Source organism: Mixophyes fleayi, chromosome 4 (assembly GCF_038048845.1).
Source record: "Mixophyes fleayi isolate aMixFle1 chromosome 4, aMixFle1.hap1, whole genome shotgun sequence".
Classification (NCBI taxonomy): domain Eukaryota; kingdom Metazoa; phylum Chordata; class Amphibia; order Anura; family Limnodynastidae; genus Mixophyes; species Mixophyes fleayi.
In genome coordinates this window covers 64,289,902-64,307,263 of record NC_134405.1, presented here as the reverse complement: position 1 = coordinate 64,307,263, position 17,362 = coordinate 64,289,902, and the positions used below count along the sequence as shown (strand labels likewise).

Genomic DNA, 17,362 nt, shown 5'->3' with positions numbered 1-17,362 from the left:
GTGACTTTAGAAAAAGAGATAGAAGAAACGCGCGATGTGTCCTCTTTTTTGACCTACCAATAATGGCAACAAAAGGGTGTAACAAATGGCTAGCATAATGCGTGCCTGCAACTTGGTGTGGGTGCTTTTAGGACAGAGTTTGCAGATTTACCATTTAACGCCATCCAGAAATACACATACTGTATTGCAATTACTAATACTATATGTATATGTCTTCCATATGTGGGGTGAAATTAAATGGGCATGTTTCAAGAGATAGTGACTTGCGGGACTGTCTGACTGTGGTGGGAGAGGAGTCAGGTTCAAAGGGCCTGAGCCTGCCTAGGGGGTTTGGCCTATTTGTGTAGTGGGAGGAGCCACCAATTTGGTGTGGCCACACCCTCTTTGGCAGCTATGAAAAGGGCCAAATTCCTCTTGGCGGCCCTGGTGACTTAAACACACTCACATGTAATCATTTAAATTCATCAACTTTATTTGCATGCATTAAAAGTCCATCATTATAATATCAAAATCATGAGTATAGCTAAATTTACTCACATATAGCAATCAAAGAGCCAAACAAAGTGTAACACTCGTGTAACGTGCAGTAATATAGGTATAAATATGGGGTACTTGCCTTATTCTAGATCAGCGCTGGCCGGCCGGTGGTGCGGAGTCTAACGAACCCCCTGGTGTTCACCAAGAACCGCCGCAAGGCGGGATGGGCTTTGCTGCGGAGGAACATAGGTCGTGGTCCACTGGTCTGCCTCTAGAGGTAAGGATGCGGGAGAGAGCTCACGGTCTCACTGGAACTGGAAGGTAAATAGGAACCACTCCGTGGTCAGGATAGCCGAGGTCCGGTACACTGGAGCAGAGATTTAGACGTGGTCAGCAAGCCGGGGTCTGGTACACTGGAGCAGAGAGGTAACGTAGTCAATCAAGCCTGGGTCTGGTACACTGGAGAAGAATCTGGAAGGTCAGCAAGGTACACTGGAGATCACAGGAATCACTAGTCAGGAACAGGAAGAAGTTGCTCTGACGCTGTCCAGGCGTCAGAGCAGGTTTTTATAGTGCAGTTTTGAATTCCCCGCCTGCAGAGTCATGTGACAGCGCTGCCGAGACCCGGAAGTAGCGTAGATCGCAGTGCTGGAACGGGGACAGGTAAGTGTGTAACATAAAGCTCCTAACAGGTGTGAAAAGGCTGTAGAGTCTGTGCACTGTGTGATCCCACATTACTGTTATTCCATCATGTGACAGTAAATTACCTTGCTAATGCTTTTGATATTATGGCGATGGACTTTTAATGGATGAAAATAAAATAAATGGTTTTAAGCTATTACAAGTGAGTGATCAAGCCATTATCTTTAGGAAGGACAATAACATGTCATTGGGATTCTTGCAGTATCAGCAATAACCCGCTAGTGTTTTTTGATTAAATTGTTTGTCAAGACATCTTCAAAGTTTTTACCCCTGTCACCTGAAAGATGCGGAGACTAAGTATGAAAAGCATTGTGCATGACTTGATGCTGTTTGCATCATGCAATGGGCACGGTCATGTGTAAGGTGATACTAATGACATCACTACGACCCTGTCCATTCAGTGTTCACTGAGGACATATATAGATGATGCATCATCACAGCACTTCCCAGACCACCTAACAGGCAGACAAGAATTACCGGTTATCTCGAGAGTCTGGGCGATATCCCCCAAATTTGGGGGACATTCCGAAAGAGTAGGCAACTATGAGCAAATCAATCGATGAGAAATAAATATTGTCTGAGCTAGGAAATAAACTGGGTCAAGTTGGTAAGTGGTGTAAACGTCCTTAACTGGGTAGAGGACTGCAGGGATCCAGGCTCAGGCAATGGGGTTATTATCTAAATAAGTGCAAAATCCATACGTTTGTCTTTATTGTTTAGTTGCGCAAGACAGTCCAAAACTAATTCCTGATTAGCTGCTATACTTCACATTAATAATCCCTACCGCTCTAATTAGGTTGACTCCTTGTTATGGCTGATGGTCTTATCAAAAGGTCAGGGTAACAGTCAAAGAATCAAAGTCAAATAAACGAGGCCAAGGGTCATACACGAGCAATTCAAAACAGTAAACAGGTTCAAGGCACCGGAGCAGGTTAGCAAACGGAGAACTATAACCGGCAGGGAGGCTAAGCCTTATATACAGAGATTGTCCAATGGCAGCAAAGGAGGCCCAGCAGAGAGTAATCAGCCTCAGGGACTGTTTAATTAATATAATTAATTTAACTTGTTGCGCACGCGCCAGGCTGCCCCTAATGCCAGGACGCGGCGCTAGCAAATAGTGTCCCGAACGTTGCCTAGGCAACGTCCCGGGCGAAAACAGGGAGTGACGTCCTGGTCGTCATGGAGACAGCCTGGACGCGTCCTGAGAGCACAGTGAGTCGCGGCGGTGTGACACTCCTTCAGATATAGCACCATGCTTTTCTGAGTAATTCAGTCTACCATGGACAGTCTAAAAGACATAGGGCTCCCATGTGCCCGTTTTCTAGAACACTTCCCTCCCTCCTCTCCCAAATCTTAACTCCCATACTTGCCAATTCCGTTTATAACAAGCGGAATTGGGCTTTTTTTTCCCCAAGTTGCGGGTTTTTTTTGTGATAGTAGCGGGTTGCGGGTTTTTGGGCTTTGCAAATACATGTAACTAGCTCAGGTCTCCAGAATACCTCTTACCATTTTCTGACGGCTTCTCCAGGATATACTACCCCTTTGGAACATTGCACCGTTATATCAGCCAAACTGGCCAATCAGCGCACAGCCATATGCCCCCACCCCCTGAGAGTGAAAGCGCCAGCCAATCTCACAAAGCGGGCGACATAACACAAGACTATGACAAGTAAATCATCAAAGTCTAGCGCAGGAGCTGTGTGCACTGTGCCAGCTGTACCTGGAAAGATGCCTCATCCAGGTGTTTATGTCCGGGCTCCAGTGCACCTCACACTGCTCTATACTATGCTCTATTTCTCCTGTGCTGTCATTTCCATACTGCTGGGGTTATCACTGTAACAGAGTGAGATCTCCGCAGAGGACGCACGCGCTCCCTACCCAGCTTCCTGATTAGTGATAGGCTTTAGCTCTGGGTCTTAGCTTAGGAGTGTCAGGTATGCGTAATGCTTCAGGATGAATGCCAGTCTGGGCGTATCAGTCTTGGGTAATAGCCCCAGCTTAAGCACCTAGTGACGTTTACCCCACCGCCTATAGATGGAAATTGCGGTGAAATTGACACGTGCCGAATGATGTTTTGATGTCTGCATCATAATTGGTTTAATTTGTGGATTTTTTTTCTGAGAAATGAAATTTCTTATTAAATTTATTATTTTTACTATTGCATACATATTTGTTCTTCCTTGATGGACTTTCAGGTTGCCTTTTTATTGGTAAAGACGTGTCTCATGTGGTAGATATGTGTACTTAAGTGATATGTGCTTGTGTTCATACACTTATAGTATACCCATACCTGATTTGTACGTATGTCAATTGTGCTTGTTTTTCATTGCAGAGCTGGCAACCCTGCTCACATACCATTGTTGATTTTCGTATCATGTACGCTCCCAAAGATACCACATTACCAGCACAATAGGGAGGGAATAAAACCTGACAGAAGGCATGGGTGGATTTTACCATATTAGCAGATTTCAGGTCACACTGGTATCTCTGTTTCTCATTTTAAAATGCTGGGTGCCCTCGCGTAGAAACACGAAATACAACCGCTGAGTAATCGATTCTGTTTCTCCTGCGAGTAATATGAAGATAAAATGGTGATTGTATGATATACACTATGCCCACTGGTATATGTTGTCATGCCCTTAGTTAAGATGGCGGCAGCAGGTGCCCGCAGCACGTCGTAGCTGCGCAGGACGCGAACAGGAAGAGGAGGAGAGGTTGGAGCTGAGGGAGAGAGAACGAGAGGGAAGAAGAGGGGCGAGCAGTGCGGAGGAGGGTGAGGAGTGGCAGAGAGCGGGTAACCGAAAGACGGGCAACCCGCGGGGAGAAGGAGGAGGGTGTCCCGGGGCAAGGGACGGACGGAAGCCGAGAGGAGTCAGTTCAGGAGGTGGCTGTGAGTGCGGAGGAGGAGGACGAGAAGATGGCGGACGGGGATAGCGGGAGCGAGAGAGGGGGCAGCAGCGGTGGAGGAGGGGGAGGCCCCGGCGGCTTCCAGCAGCACATGTCCCGGGATCAGGAGACCCAGGAGCTGGCCTCTAAGCGGCTGGACATCCAGAACAAGCGCTTCTACCTGGACGTCAAGCAGAACGCTAAGGGCCGCTTCATCAAGATCGCAGAGGTCGGGGCCGGGGGCTCCAAGAGCCGCCTCACTCTCTCCATGGCCGTGGCCGCCGAGTTCCGCGACTACCTGGGCGACTTCATCGAGCACTACGCCCAGCTGGGCCCCAGCAGTCCCGAGCAGATCGCACAGTCCTCGGGGGAGGACGGCTCCGGAGCCGGGGGGCCCCGCCGTGCCCTGAAGAGCGAGTTCCTGGTGCGGGAGAACCGCAAGTATTACCTGGACCTGAAGGAGAACCAGCGCGGCCGCTTCCTGCGCATCCGCCAGACCATCAACCGCGGCCCGGGCTTCAGCGGAGGGGCCGGCGGGGGAGCCGGGCTGCAGAGCGGCCAGACCATCGCCCTGCCCGCCCAGGGCCTCATCGAGTTCCGCGACGCCCTGGCCAAGCTCATCGATGACTACGGCGGGGAAGACGACGAGCTGGGCGTGGGACTGGGGTCCGGCGGAGGAGGAGGGGGAGCGGCCGGAGGCCTGTACGGGGAGCTGCCCGAGGGCACCTCCATCACCGTGGACTCCAAGCGCTTCTTCTTCGATGTGGGCTGCAACAAGTACGGCGTGTTCCTGCGGGTCAGCGAGGTCAAGCCCAGCTACCGCAACTCCATCACCGTGCCCCTCAAGGCCTGGGGCAAGTTCGGGGGCGCCTTCTGCCGCTACGCCGAGGAGATGAAGGAGATCCAGGAGCGGCAGCGAGACAAGCTGTATGACCGCAGGGGCCCCGGGGAGAGAGGAGGCGGCGGCGGCGGCGGCCTGGGCTCCGGGGCGGGAGGAGAAGACTCAGAGACAGAAGATGTGGACGACGATTGAGCAGAGAGTGAGGGAGGCAGGGGGGAAAGTGGAGAGCAAGATGGGGAGGGAGGTCAGTAACACATACATACACTTATCACACGTCACACCAGGCGGCCTGTGGCTCTGCCAGCGGCTGCTGTGGAGCTACAAGTCCCAGCATGCGGCTGCTGTGGAGCTACAAGTCCCAGCATGCCTCTGCCAGCGGCTGCTGTGGACTTGTACCTCCCATGACAGCTGCAGAGCCACAGGTTGCCCCAGCCTGACTTAGAGTAGCACAGCTGGGATGTCAGGGATTTCATAGGGGCTAGAGAGATGATCCAGTGGGCAGAATACAAATGCAGTGATGGGTAAACGGGCATAGAGGAGGAGGGAGACCTGGCGGCCTTTAATGTCTTGTTTCAGGCAGAGCTACAAACTATTAAGGGCTGGTTCACACATACACTTTTGGAAAATGGGCAAAAATGATTCAAAGCATAACATGTTCTGTAGACTTGTTTTTTAGGATTACATTTTAACTTGTACCTTTACCAATATATATTGTACTGGTAGCGTGCACTAAAGCATGAGTAGTAGCCGTGTCAGGTCTAAAAATTTTAGAATGCAATGATGGGAGTGACTCCATTGACTTATTTGAACCATTTTTATGCCTTTTTTTGTGTTTATTACTGTGTGAACCAGCCCTAATTGTTGCCATAGGAGGGACTTGCACTGTGATAACAGATTAACAAAAAAAAAGCTGGGAGGGGGCTGTCTAAATTATGGCTTAATTGTAATGCAAATCCTGGGTTTTAAGTCTAGTATGTCTTGAGATAGTTTCCCCATCGTAAAGTGTACACTTTTTTTTTAAATCAACAAGTACCAGTTTCCTGCCACTCTGTCCACCAATACATTTCTGCGTATTACATGGGGGCTGGGTTCTGCAGTCTCTATCTTCTGTAATCTGGAGTCAGGGTCCAACTAACTATTTTACAATTGACATTGGCTCTAGACTATGGTTGATTTTACCCATTTGAAGAACTATGGTCTGACTCCTGCTGTACCCTATCTTCCCTACAGATGCAGTGTAGAGATTGAGTGCTCTGAATATGAGAGGGCAGCATTGTGTCCTCTTGGTAATAGGTAGTTTATTACATGACACTCGGCAAACCTAATCTTTTTCTTTCTGCTATTCTTGGTGGTTCGAGCAGGCAGAGAGTTTCAGAAGCCAGCATGAGTAGGCTTTCCATCCCCTGTAGCCAGATGAGTGTGGTGTTGGCATCCTCAAGTCTCAATAACTCTATCTTAATACATCTGATTTCAACATTCAGCAGCACTTCTACTTAGGTAGGGTAAGGTGCAGGCGCAGAGTACAGGTTGGGGTAGAATAAATGGATTAGAGAGCTAGTCATGGAGCACACTGACCACTTTCTTCCTTGCCTCTCTTGCCACCATTTCAGTTTGCTTTTGTTGATAAGGGGCTTTAGAGCGTTGTCCCCCAAGAAGAAAAGACCAGCAGTTCTGTTCTCATCATTCTCTGCAAATACCTAACAAGTCCACCCATTCCTAAAGCACAAGGAAAGCTTGTTGGATTTCTTGCAGACTGTTGTAATATCCACAGAGGTATCCGGTGGCAGGACCAGCTACCATTCCTACCAGGACTGAACTCTGATCCCACCATTCCAATCATGGATTATTTCCCACTGCCATAAATCGACTTTCTTTTAATACCAGCACTAACAACAAAAGAAAATAAGATCTTCAGAATGGGGGACATTATGAAATATAAATTTTTGAGCAAACAATATCCTGAAGTCTGTGAAATCTCCAAATTAAACCCTTCCACTGAGGAAGTGAAAAAAAAAAAAAAAAAAAATTAAGTTCATGCAAACGGACAATTGTCAACTAAGATAATAAGCTCAGGTCCATGATTATTCTCTTGCAGGCTTTTCATTAATAAAAGACCTGCATTCAATTCTCAGTACCTCGGAGGGTGATGGTGCCTCCAACATGTTCTTGGCAAATGCCGGGAAGAAGCTGTCCAGGAGGTGAACAATTCACACCAGTACAAGCAGTGTGGAGAAGTGTGTGTTGCCTGTTACAATCCAGGCATATATTCAGTTATCAGAGCGTGAACTTACTGCATACAAGAAGGTCTCTTCCCCTAGTAAATATTATGGGTGCTCCTGTATCTAGCTCTCGGACTGTTCTTTTAATATGAATTCCTTGCGAATGGTTTTAACTATACTGGATCGTTCCCTTGCTTATACATTTTGACAAGAAATAAACCTTTTGAGAGCAGAGGTGCATGGATATCCACATTTCCCTCTGTCCCCAAATAGTTGAAATGAAATTATAGTATTTTTATTTTCTTTTGTGCGTACATGTAGTTTTAAATGATCATCATGAACTCCCTACTAGTTTTAATGTTGGTGTGCAGTTATTGCCATGAGCGTTTCCATTGCCTCTGCAATATGGTTATACCGAAAAAAAAACTTTATTGTAAAGGCTTCTGGAAACGTTCAGTTAATTTGCAGCTTGCAGTATTTGATGCATAGAGGTAATTTATATCTTCACGTGAGCTGCCTTCTTATATTTTCACTCCATCATGATTTAATTGGTTACCTATATAAATGTATTCATGTACTGACCTAATGGTTTGATCGCTGCCATAAGGGCCTCTGGCACAGGTGGTGTATACCTTTTTGGCGGTCTAAGGAGGATGTTACTGTTTCTAAGACAGATCTAACTGGGCAGAGTCTGTCCCAAAATGTAATGTGTCATTAAATGCAGAGCATTGTGTTACAGGTGGCAGATGGAAAACTTAAGTGGACCTGTAGTCTACACAGTCAAGGCAGGCGGTTTGTGGGCTGAACCAGTATTCAGCCTATTGAATAGTTAGGAGCTAGTAACTTCACTAAGCTATGAGGCACTTTGAGCTCCGCTGATGTCTCTTCCTAGGTAGGCTGAATATTAACACGGCTGCCTCCACTGCATGTGGATGATGGGTCTACTGTAAGTGTAAGAATGAGATTTGCTGCTGTTTTAAATTCCAGCAACACATCTAGGTATAGCTCAACATTTTTACATGCCATCTAATTGTTGCAAACATGTTTTGTGTTTTTGTTTTCAAAACTGTATGGGAGCAATAGTATTTCTTGATGTTTTAATCACATCAGTATATTGTACTGTATTTTTGTACCTGCAAGGCAGCTGTATAGTGTGTCCTGCTGTATCAATCTTATGTGGATTATTTTTCTCTTCCTGTTACTTGTAGCAGCATCATGCTTCATCCACAGCGCGAACAGCTGATTACAGCCCATGCAGGGTTTGTAGGAAGTCCTTTAACATTTTTTGTCAGTTGCACAGAAAATCCAAGAGGTGGCTTGCTCCAAAGTTTTATTTATATTTGCACCCTGTTATTATGGGCATATATATCACACATGCTCAATGAACTGCCAGTAGTCTTGTGTAAACTCTTATCCTACTGGGGCGGTTTCTGAAATTCTACCCAGACCTTCCTCTTCTTGCTCAGCGTGGCTTCAGCCTCTGATTCATTGGTTCACTAATAGGTAAATAAGCTATTAATTATGACAAGCGTTTAGTAAGGAGAAATATACCCCCACCCCTTTCATATTAGACTAGTCCCATCCCCTACTAAGCATTGCAAGACTGCTCAGAGCTGTTCATAGGACAACTAATGGGTTTTAACGCCTAAATGCAGATACATTAAATTCCAAAATGGAAACGTCAACATCATCCTGATCTGTCCTTGTCTTATGCACCCCGTTCTAATTAATCAACAGTCTAGTTATTTCATAGGTGGAAACAAGCAGCATATGTTGTCTATACTATTAGCAATTTATTTGTTACAAAATTGGAGTGCAGTCACAAGGTATGGCTGGAGATAATCCTTTTACTGCCATAGGAAATTTTAGTGCAATATAGACCTTTGTCAGTTAATGGGATAATTAAGCCACAACCAATATTGATCTTGAAAAACTAACAATTACGGTTAAGATTAGAGCAAACAGTCTCTGTAGAATAATTCTATTTTTTTCAGGCTTTTAATTACGGTCACTTCCACTCACTTGGAAACTGCAGGAAGTTTCATTGCCGTAGCCTTGAGTAATCTGCAAGACTTAGTGTCATACGCAGCTTGTCCATAATATCAAATGCCTGTATAAAATTAGCAACTCCTTCCCTGTAAATGTTGTCTAGCCTCTTAATATCAATATCTGTATGGTAATATGCAGGGGGTGACCGTAAACTGAATGTGTTTTACAGATGTATTCCTCTACCCCCTAGTGATAAACTGTAGTTGGTTTCGTTCTTGCTCTGAGTTGGTAAACCACCACAGCCTACTGCCCCTTGCTGGGACTCATTTCGGTTACATTGCTTGATAGGCCTATGTATATGTTCAGTTTAAACCTTCCACATTCAACTCGTTACAGGAATTCTTGCAAACACTCTGCATTAACTGAATCTACAAACCTTAGGATAAACGATCAATTCTCCATTTTATGCAAGAGTGAAATCGACAAACCCCAGTTTAACTAAACATCCTGAGCTACAGATCCAGGCTTTAAAACTGCATTCAATCCAGACTAGATTGTGTTAGCTCAATCCTACATTGTGTCTGCCTATGCTTCTGAGCAGGGGTCAAATTCACAAATGCTGTGTATTCGATTACTCATCCCCAAGCAATGTCTAAAGAGGTTTTTGAATGTACAATTTAAATGATTTAGCAGACAGGGAAATAGTCTGTTGCATGTAGAAGAATATACATTTCGGCTTTGCACAACTGACAGATGAATTGTATTGGGGTAGGCAATTCAATAAATTTTAACCATGCTGGTGTTGATAAATGAACCTGCCAATTAACGTTTTCACTATGAGAGAACCCTATTTTACTTATGGGTTGGGGACATGCAGGATATTATATTAGAAGAGGCAGTTAGTGTACAAACACTCATTTCCCATCACCATGTTTGAATAGGACTGTAATTTTACATCCAAAGACCTGTGTAGAATCAGCCCCCACAATTAAGAACTGTTGTGCTGCTTTGATGATTGTGGTTGCATTTTGGAGTTGTGGTTTGAATGCCGTGGCAGAAATGAGCCTGGTTGCCCACATGGCCCCCCTGTAAAGGGAAACCCTACCTCCTGTCTAATTCTCACATACTATTGGAGGAGGTACTCATCTGTAGCTCAAATGCTCCCTTGTTGCTTAAGGATAGGTGCTCCTTTAGTGTTTAAAGCAAACTGACTTAAGTGCTAGATGTGATTGGTTTTTAAAACGGGGACATTTTGGGAATTGCATTTCTAAGGATTTTTCAAATGCTTTATAAAAACTTTGGCTCTATCTAAAACTATTACTTGTGCGGTTACAGGGCCGACCCCCTGCCGCGGTGTAGTGAGCCATTAAACTGTTCTACCAATCCAGAATTATTTGGCACAGAGACTTTAATCATAGAGAAGTAAGAGACACATAATGTGGTTAAGAGGAAAGCACAGAATAATATTAATGACTATTGCACTGGCTCAAACCAAGAGGAAACATACTAGTAGCACAGGGAGGGCTCAACCTTGTCCCCCATGTGTGCTAATACAGTTTGAGCACATGAAATTTAGAGCTACCCTATTTAGATTATAAAAAACATTTCTGCTGTAGGCATTTAATCTACATATTCCTCAAATGCATTTAGCTAACTAATAAAAGAATTATATTGAAAAAAAAAAGTATATTTTTTGTTTCTGTTTAAAAGCACTTTAAATAGTAAAACGGCTCAATGCGCTGTTCCATTAGTAACGACAAGTGGAATATATCCTTCAGTCTTCCCCTGAGGTTATGGTTAGTAGTTTATTCCTTAGACCTTCCCATTCAACCTGCTGATCACAGCTTCAATCTCAGCCTTTCCCCAACTCTCCTCAGGGCAGCCAGGCCAGGTTTTCACAATAAACCTTTGTACCGTTCCCCAATCGATGGGCTTGTTTGGGTATTGTAGAACCTATTCTGGTTGAGACTTCCCTCCAGGAGACAGCTGAGTGTGTTCTGTCCCTATTGCGATTCCCTGATAGAGAGGCCAGTGCTATGGGCTGGATACAAGTTTTGGATTTACCACTAGCTTTACAAAGCAGGGGAAATTTTAACCATTTAAAAGAACAAGCAATTTAAAGCATAAGGTTCAGAACTCATGCTTGTCAGCACTCCTTACAATAACAGAATTTTGCAAATTGAGTTTTACAATCTATATATTTAAAAAATTGTATGTTTGTAACAAATAAAGTATGCGGAAAAGTGAATGAAACCATGCATCTGTGTCCAGTGGTTTGTGTACTGTAAATGATGTTAACAGTCACAATTGAGGGCAGATTTTGGATATAAGTCTGCTTTCAATTAATGACTTACTGATTGTCACATCTGTGATTATTGAGATTTGGGGAGGGGGGTTGTTGGCCTTAAAGGATACCGCCATCTAAAAGGTTTTTTTTCCAGCCCCTCAGCAAGCAGAGCCATGGTCCTATGAAAGGACCCAACCCAGCGTGTGCTGCAGTCTTATCCTGATGGTAACAAACAAGAAGATGGGACATTTAAAGATCTCTGTCTATTTCTAATACAGACACTTAATGGATAGAGCGAAGGCTGTGCTAAAAAAAAAAATCTTTTTCTGTTGCGGTTATAGTTATTAAGGCAAAGGAAGAAGTAATGCAGAGCTTGGGGGGAGCAGTATAAGGTTGCTAATCCGCAGAGCTTGGGGGATGGGAGTGTGCAGTACAAGGGCACTAACCCGCAGAGCTTGGGGGAGTGGTGCAGTACAAGGGCACTAATCCACAGAGCTTGGGGGAGGGGGGAGTGTGCAGTACAAGGGCACTAACCCACAGAGCTTGGGGGAGTGGTGCAGTACAAGGGCACTAACCCGCAGAGCTTGGGGGAGTGGTGCAGTACAAGGGCACTAACCCGCAGAGCTTGTGGGAGGGGGGAGTGTGCAGTACAAGGGCACTAACCCGCAGAGCTTGGGGGAGGGGGAAGTGTGCAGTACAAGGGCACTAACCCGCCGAGCTTGGGGGAGGGGGGAGTGGTGCAGTACAAGGGCACTAATCCGCAGAGCTTGGGGGAGTGGTGCAGTACAAGGGCACTAACCCGCAGAGCTTGTGGGAGGGGGGAGTGGTGCAGTACAAGGGCACTAACCCGCCGAGCTTGGGGGAAGGGGGAGTGGTGCAGTACAAGGGCACTAACCCGCAGAGCTTGGGGGAGGGGGGAGTGGTGCAGTACAAGGGCACTAACCCGCAGAGCTTGGGGGAGGGGGGAGTGGTGCAGTACAAGGGCACTAACCCGCAGAGCTTGGGGGAGTGGTGCAGTACAAGGGCACTAACCCGCAGAGCTTGGGGGAGGGGGGAGTGGTGCAGTACAAGGGCACTAACCCGCAGAGCTTGGGGGAGGGGGGAGTGGTGCAGTACAAGGGCACTAACCCGCAGAGCTTGGGGGAGTGGTGCAGTACAAGGGCACTAACCCGCAGAGCTTGGGGGAGTGGTGCAGTACAAGGGCACTAACCACCAGAGAGTGTACACCTGCACTCCAAATCAGCATTATCCATCTATAATTCAGCCTACTAACTGCCCCCAGCACTGTAGATGTGAATTGGTATTTTCACATCTAGGTAAATATCTTGAATAAAGAATATGCACTTTATTTAACATTTCACTGAAGCACTTTTCTGAATTATTTATCAATCACACCGCAATACTATAATAAAACATTAAACAGGAAAGAAGCAAGGGTGCCTAGTGCCCCTTAAAGTAGAGGTGTGCCTGTGAGAGATCAGCGAAGGATCAGTTACTTTGGGGTGGCTACAGCAATGGACCTCATTGGTTTTTCTAGTTAGGGGATGTTAGTGCTAAAAGTAAATTTTAGCAGGGGTCGCACCTACTGGCTGTGCCGTCTGGATAATTTTGATTTTATACATCTGCTTGTATTTTAAATGTTCCTTGTGTAGAATTGTCATGTGCTAACGTGCAGCATTACCCTAATCTTCAAGTGCAAAAATTGTTCAGGAATAGTTTGAAGAACATAACAAAGAGTTGAAGGTGTTTACTTGGCCTCCAAATTCCCCAGATCTCAATCCGATCAAACAGCTGTGGGATGTGCTGGAAAAACAAGTCCGAGCCACAGAGGACCCACTTAGCAACACACAGGGCTTAAAACATCTGCTAACGTCTTGGTGCCAGATACCGCAGGAAACCTGAGATCTTGTGGACTCCATCCCTCCATGGGTCAGAGCTGCTTTGGCGGCACGAGGGGACCTACACAATACTAGGCAAGTGGTTTTAATATTGTGACTGATCAGTGTATATTCACACATTACATATGCAGTGCGTCTATGTGCAAGATTTTGTCCTCTGATATCAGTAAGAAGTTATGGTAAAAGTTTGCCTACAAGGTCCTTTAATGAAAATACCAACAAGAAGTATTTTCTGTATATAAAAAGGCTTTTCAATGACTTTTTCAGTTCTAATAAACTCCTAACACTGTCATTGTGAATTGTAGCGCTGTACATCTACATTCATTTAAGGTTTTGCTGTTCTATAATAACCAATTTCCATGAGCGTATTAAGATGATGTGTGTTCTTGTGCACTTCTTTTGGATTAGGCACATAGGGTCTGAGTCATTAAGGAGAGCAAAGCAAAAATAAAGAGTATATTGTCTCCTGGACAAAAATGAAGATATTTGTGTGCTACATGAGAAAGCAGCCAGTATTGTCCTTAGTTACACAATAATAAACTAATTTGCATCCCTTGCATTGTAACATGGTTTTGTCCAGGAGACTTACTCAATTATTTTACTTAACTTTCCTTAATGAATCGGGCAATAAGTAGTTTGTTTGTTTTTTTCAAAACATTTTTATTGAAGATGTCCAGATCATACAATATAGTTTGTTTCATACAGAAAAAGAAGCATTCAATTGTAAATACAATCAACACACATGTACATAGATATTGTTACATTTTTTTATAGGTTCTACTTGAGAAGGTTTGACAATACCTCGCTACATATAATCCAGGATATGTATATCTGATATTAGTCTATTATAGGACTGTAGCATGAAGTAGGACATTACTATAATAGGATAACATTTGTGAGGAGAACAAATATGTCACCCCCCCTCAATGAGAGGAGCTTTCGCATCATTGCAGTTTCCCCGCTCCCAACCCTTCATCAGGGTGCGGAGGGACCAGAGGGAGAGGATAGGCCCGCCCCATCATCTCATACAAGAATTGGGGGGTCTCGAAGAAGTACCCTTGTTTCATACCACAGTGTCTGGTGAAAGCATTCATAAAGTTGGTTTCGTAGTTGGGAGGGTAGGATATCAATATAACTTTCCCAAGTCTCAAAAATTTTTGTGCACTCTGTGCCAACCGAGATACCTTCCATCCGGGGCCACTGCTGGATCTCAGCATTGGATCTAGTGATAAATTAAATAATAGCGGGGATATCGGGCACCCTTGTCGAGTGCTTCTCGACATCACTAATGGATCTCCTAATAATGTATTAATGATTAGAGACGTTGATGGGGTTTCATAGAAATAATTTATCACTGCTATGAAATCTTGACCAAACTCCCTCTCATTCAATACAGCTGATAAGAAAGACCAGGACACTGTATCAAATGCTTTATGGGCATCCAAGCTGAGAAGCATATTAGGTGAGCGGGGGTCTTGGGAAGAGGCAATTATTGAAGCTATTGCAGTACGAATACCGCGTACCGAATGGTGTCCGTGCACAAAGCCTAGTTGGTGTGAAGTTAACAGTGAGAGCAGTATTGTCTGGAGGCGCTTGGCCATTATACGGGAAAGAATTTTAAAATCCAGGTTTAGCAGAGTTATAGGGCGATATGAAGACATCAACATAGGGTCCTTATTTGGCTTAGGGATTAAAGTAGTGTATGCCTGGTTAAAAGATGGGTAATGAGGGCGGTGAGCAATAAGTAGTTTAATTCGCATATATGGACTACACTACACATTAAAGGCTATTCTCAAGTGTGTATTTATTTCTCCATTATTGTGTTCCATTTGCATGAACCAGTTCTTGTAACACTCATGGGATTGTCATGATAAATAGCACATACGCTGGTGTGATGACGTGTATAGGAATCCCTAATGCAGTGTGATCTGTGCTGGTCTTTCTCTAAAGCCTTGTTCACAGTTACCATGTCTAAATGACATCTAAACAGAGTGAACAATGTGTTGTCTTTTTATCACTTAACTATAAGCTGGTGCATAAAACAAAATACATCCAGTGATCAGCAGTTCTGTGGACGACAATGGCATGATAATAAGAGGTCAGAGGAGAATGGCCAGAACGGTTTAATATCACAGCAAGGCAACAGGAGCTCGTATAACCATGTGTTACAGCAGTGGTATGCAGGAGAGCATCTCTGAACTCGCAGCATGGCCAACCTTGAAGTGGATGGGCTACAGCAGCAGATGACCACACCGGGTTATACTCCTGTTGACTAGGGCAAAACTGGACAGTTGAATATTGGAAAAACGTTTGGTCTGACAATCTCGTTTTCTAATACAACATGTAGATAGTAGGGTCAGAATTTGGTATAAACATGAATTCATTACTAAATCCTGTTTTGTGTCAATGTACAGGCTGGTGGTGTAATGGTAATTGAGCATTAAATACCACAGCCTACCTTAGTAGCTTGTTGCTGATCATGTGCATCACTTTATGGCCACAGTCTGCCCATCTTCTAATGGCTACTTCCAGCAGGATAAAACATCATGTCACATAGCACACGTCATCTCATGCTAGTTCCACAAACGTGTACTCCAGATCTCCGTCCAATATTATTATTTTTATTAATTTTTATTTATAGGGCGCCATTATGTGTCCGTAGCGCCGTACAGGGACAAACAAAATTACAATACGAGGAGATACAGCACAGTACAGTAAACAATAAGCAATCACCAATAGATCACCTCTGGGATGTGGGGGAACAGGAGATCTGCAGTATGACTGTGGAGCTGACAAATCTGCAGTAACGGTGTGATGTTATCATGTCACCATGTACCAGGATGTCTAAGGAATGTGTCCAGCAACATGTTGAATCCATTCCACAAAGAATTCAAGTTATTCTGGGGGGCAAACGGGGTACTGGAAAGGTGTACCTAATGATTGTAGTATTAGGAAACACCTAGATACTATAACAAGCCACTGGCATACATTATAACAATGCTTACACAATATTACCTCTATATGAAATGTATTATTGAATTCATAATTTGTGCTACACCTTCCACTCATATGCAGTAAATGAGAAGAATGACCAATTCGGATTCACTTCTCGTCAGCCTATATAAATATATATACTGCACTCATATCTGCCCTTTTGTTTAGCCCCATTCTGGTCTCTCATCAACTATCAGACGTGATAAGCACTGTCCCCTCTTAGATCTGCAGGTGAGTACCGCAGACCCTGCTGTAATGTTGCTAGAACCCTTGAATGAAGGAGGGCACAGTCTGAGTTAGATGTAAATTATTCTTTTGACAGAAATATAATTGAAAAAAATATTGGATTTATGTGTATTATTTTTGCATACAATTAAATAAGTATTTCTGTCCTGACCTAAACACTTATTACGTTTTTTGCCCCAACTACTTATAAAACAGGACTGCTCTGTAATTATTTTGAAGGGGTGCCTTGAAAAAATTATGGAGACACTAAGGGTGCCGCGAACTGCAAAAGTTTGGGAACCACAGCACCAGGGGGTAAATGTATCAAGCTGAGAGTTTTCTGGCGGGTTTGAAAAGTGGAGATGCTGCCTATAGCAACCAATCAGATTCTAGCTGTCATTTTGTAGAATGTACTAAATAAATGATAGCTAGAATCCGATTGGTTTTTCAAACCTGCCGGAAAACTCTCAGCTTGATATATTTACCCCCAGGTCTCTTCTCACACCCCTGGGTGGTGGATGTGGGGTAATGAAGGTGTTAAAAAAAAGGAAAAAATGAATGAAACACTATTACATTGGTGAACTACAGGTCCCAGCAAGCCTGGGCTGCAATGAACAGTATGGGCATGCTGGTGCTTGTAGTACTACAAACACCAGCATATCCATGACTGCCAGGGCATGCTGGAACTTAGGGAAACACAAGTGCCAACATGCCCTGACACCCAGGGCCCACTGTGTCCTGTAATGCACCAATGCAAAATGTAAATAAGACACCCCTCGTTGAAACCACAAAGGTTTCTTTAAAAAACCCAAAAAGAAAACATTTATACTTACCATCTATGTTC

General features: G+C 44.4%; 1 protein-coding gene across 1 annotated transcript; it reads left to right on the top strand.

Annotated features, from left to right (window-relative positions):
- Positions 1-3,870: 3,870 nt before the first annotated feature.
- Positions 3,871-11,372, top strand: PURB (purine rich element binding protein B). The gene has a single exon (XM_075207314.1). The coding sequence runs from the start codon at positions 4,097-4,099 to the stop codon at positions 5,096-5,098; it is 1,002 nt and encodes a 333-aa protein (XP_075063415.1). The 5' UTR covers positions 3,871-4,096; the 3' UTR covers positions 5,099-11,372.
- Positions 11,373-17,362: the final 5,990 nt, after the last annotated feature.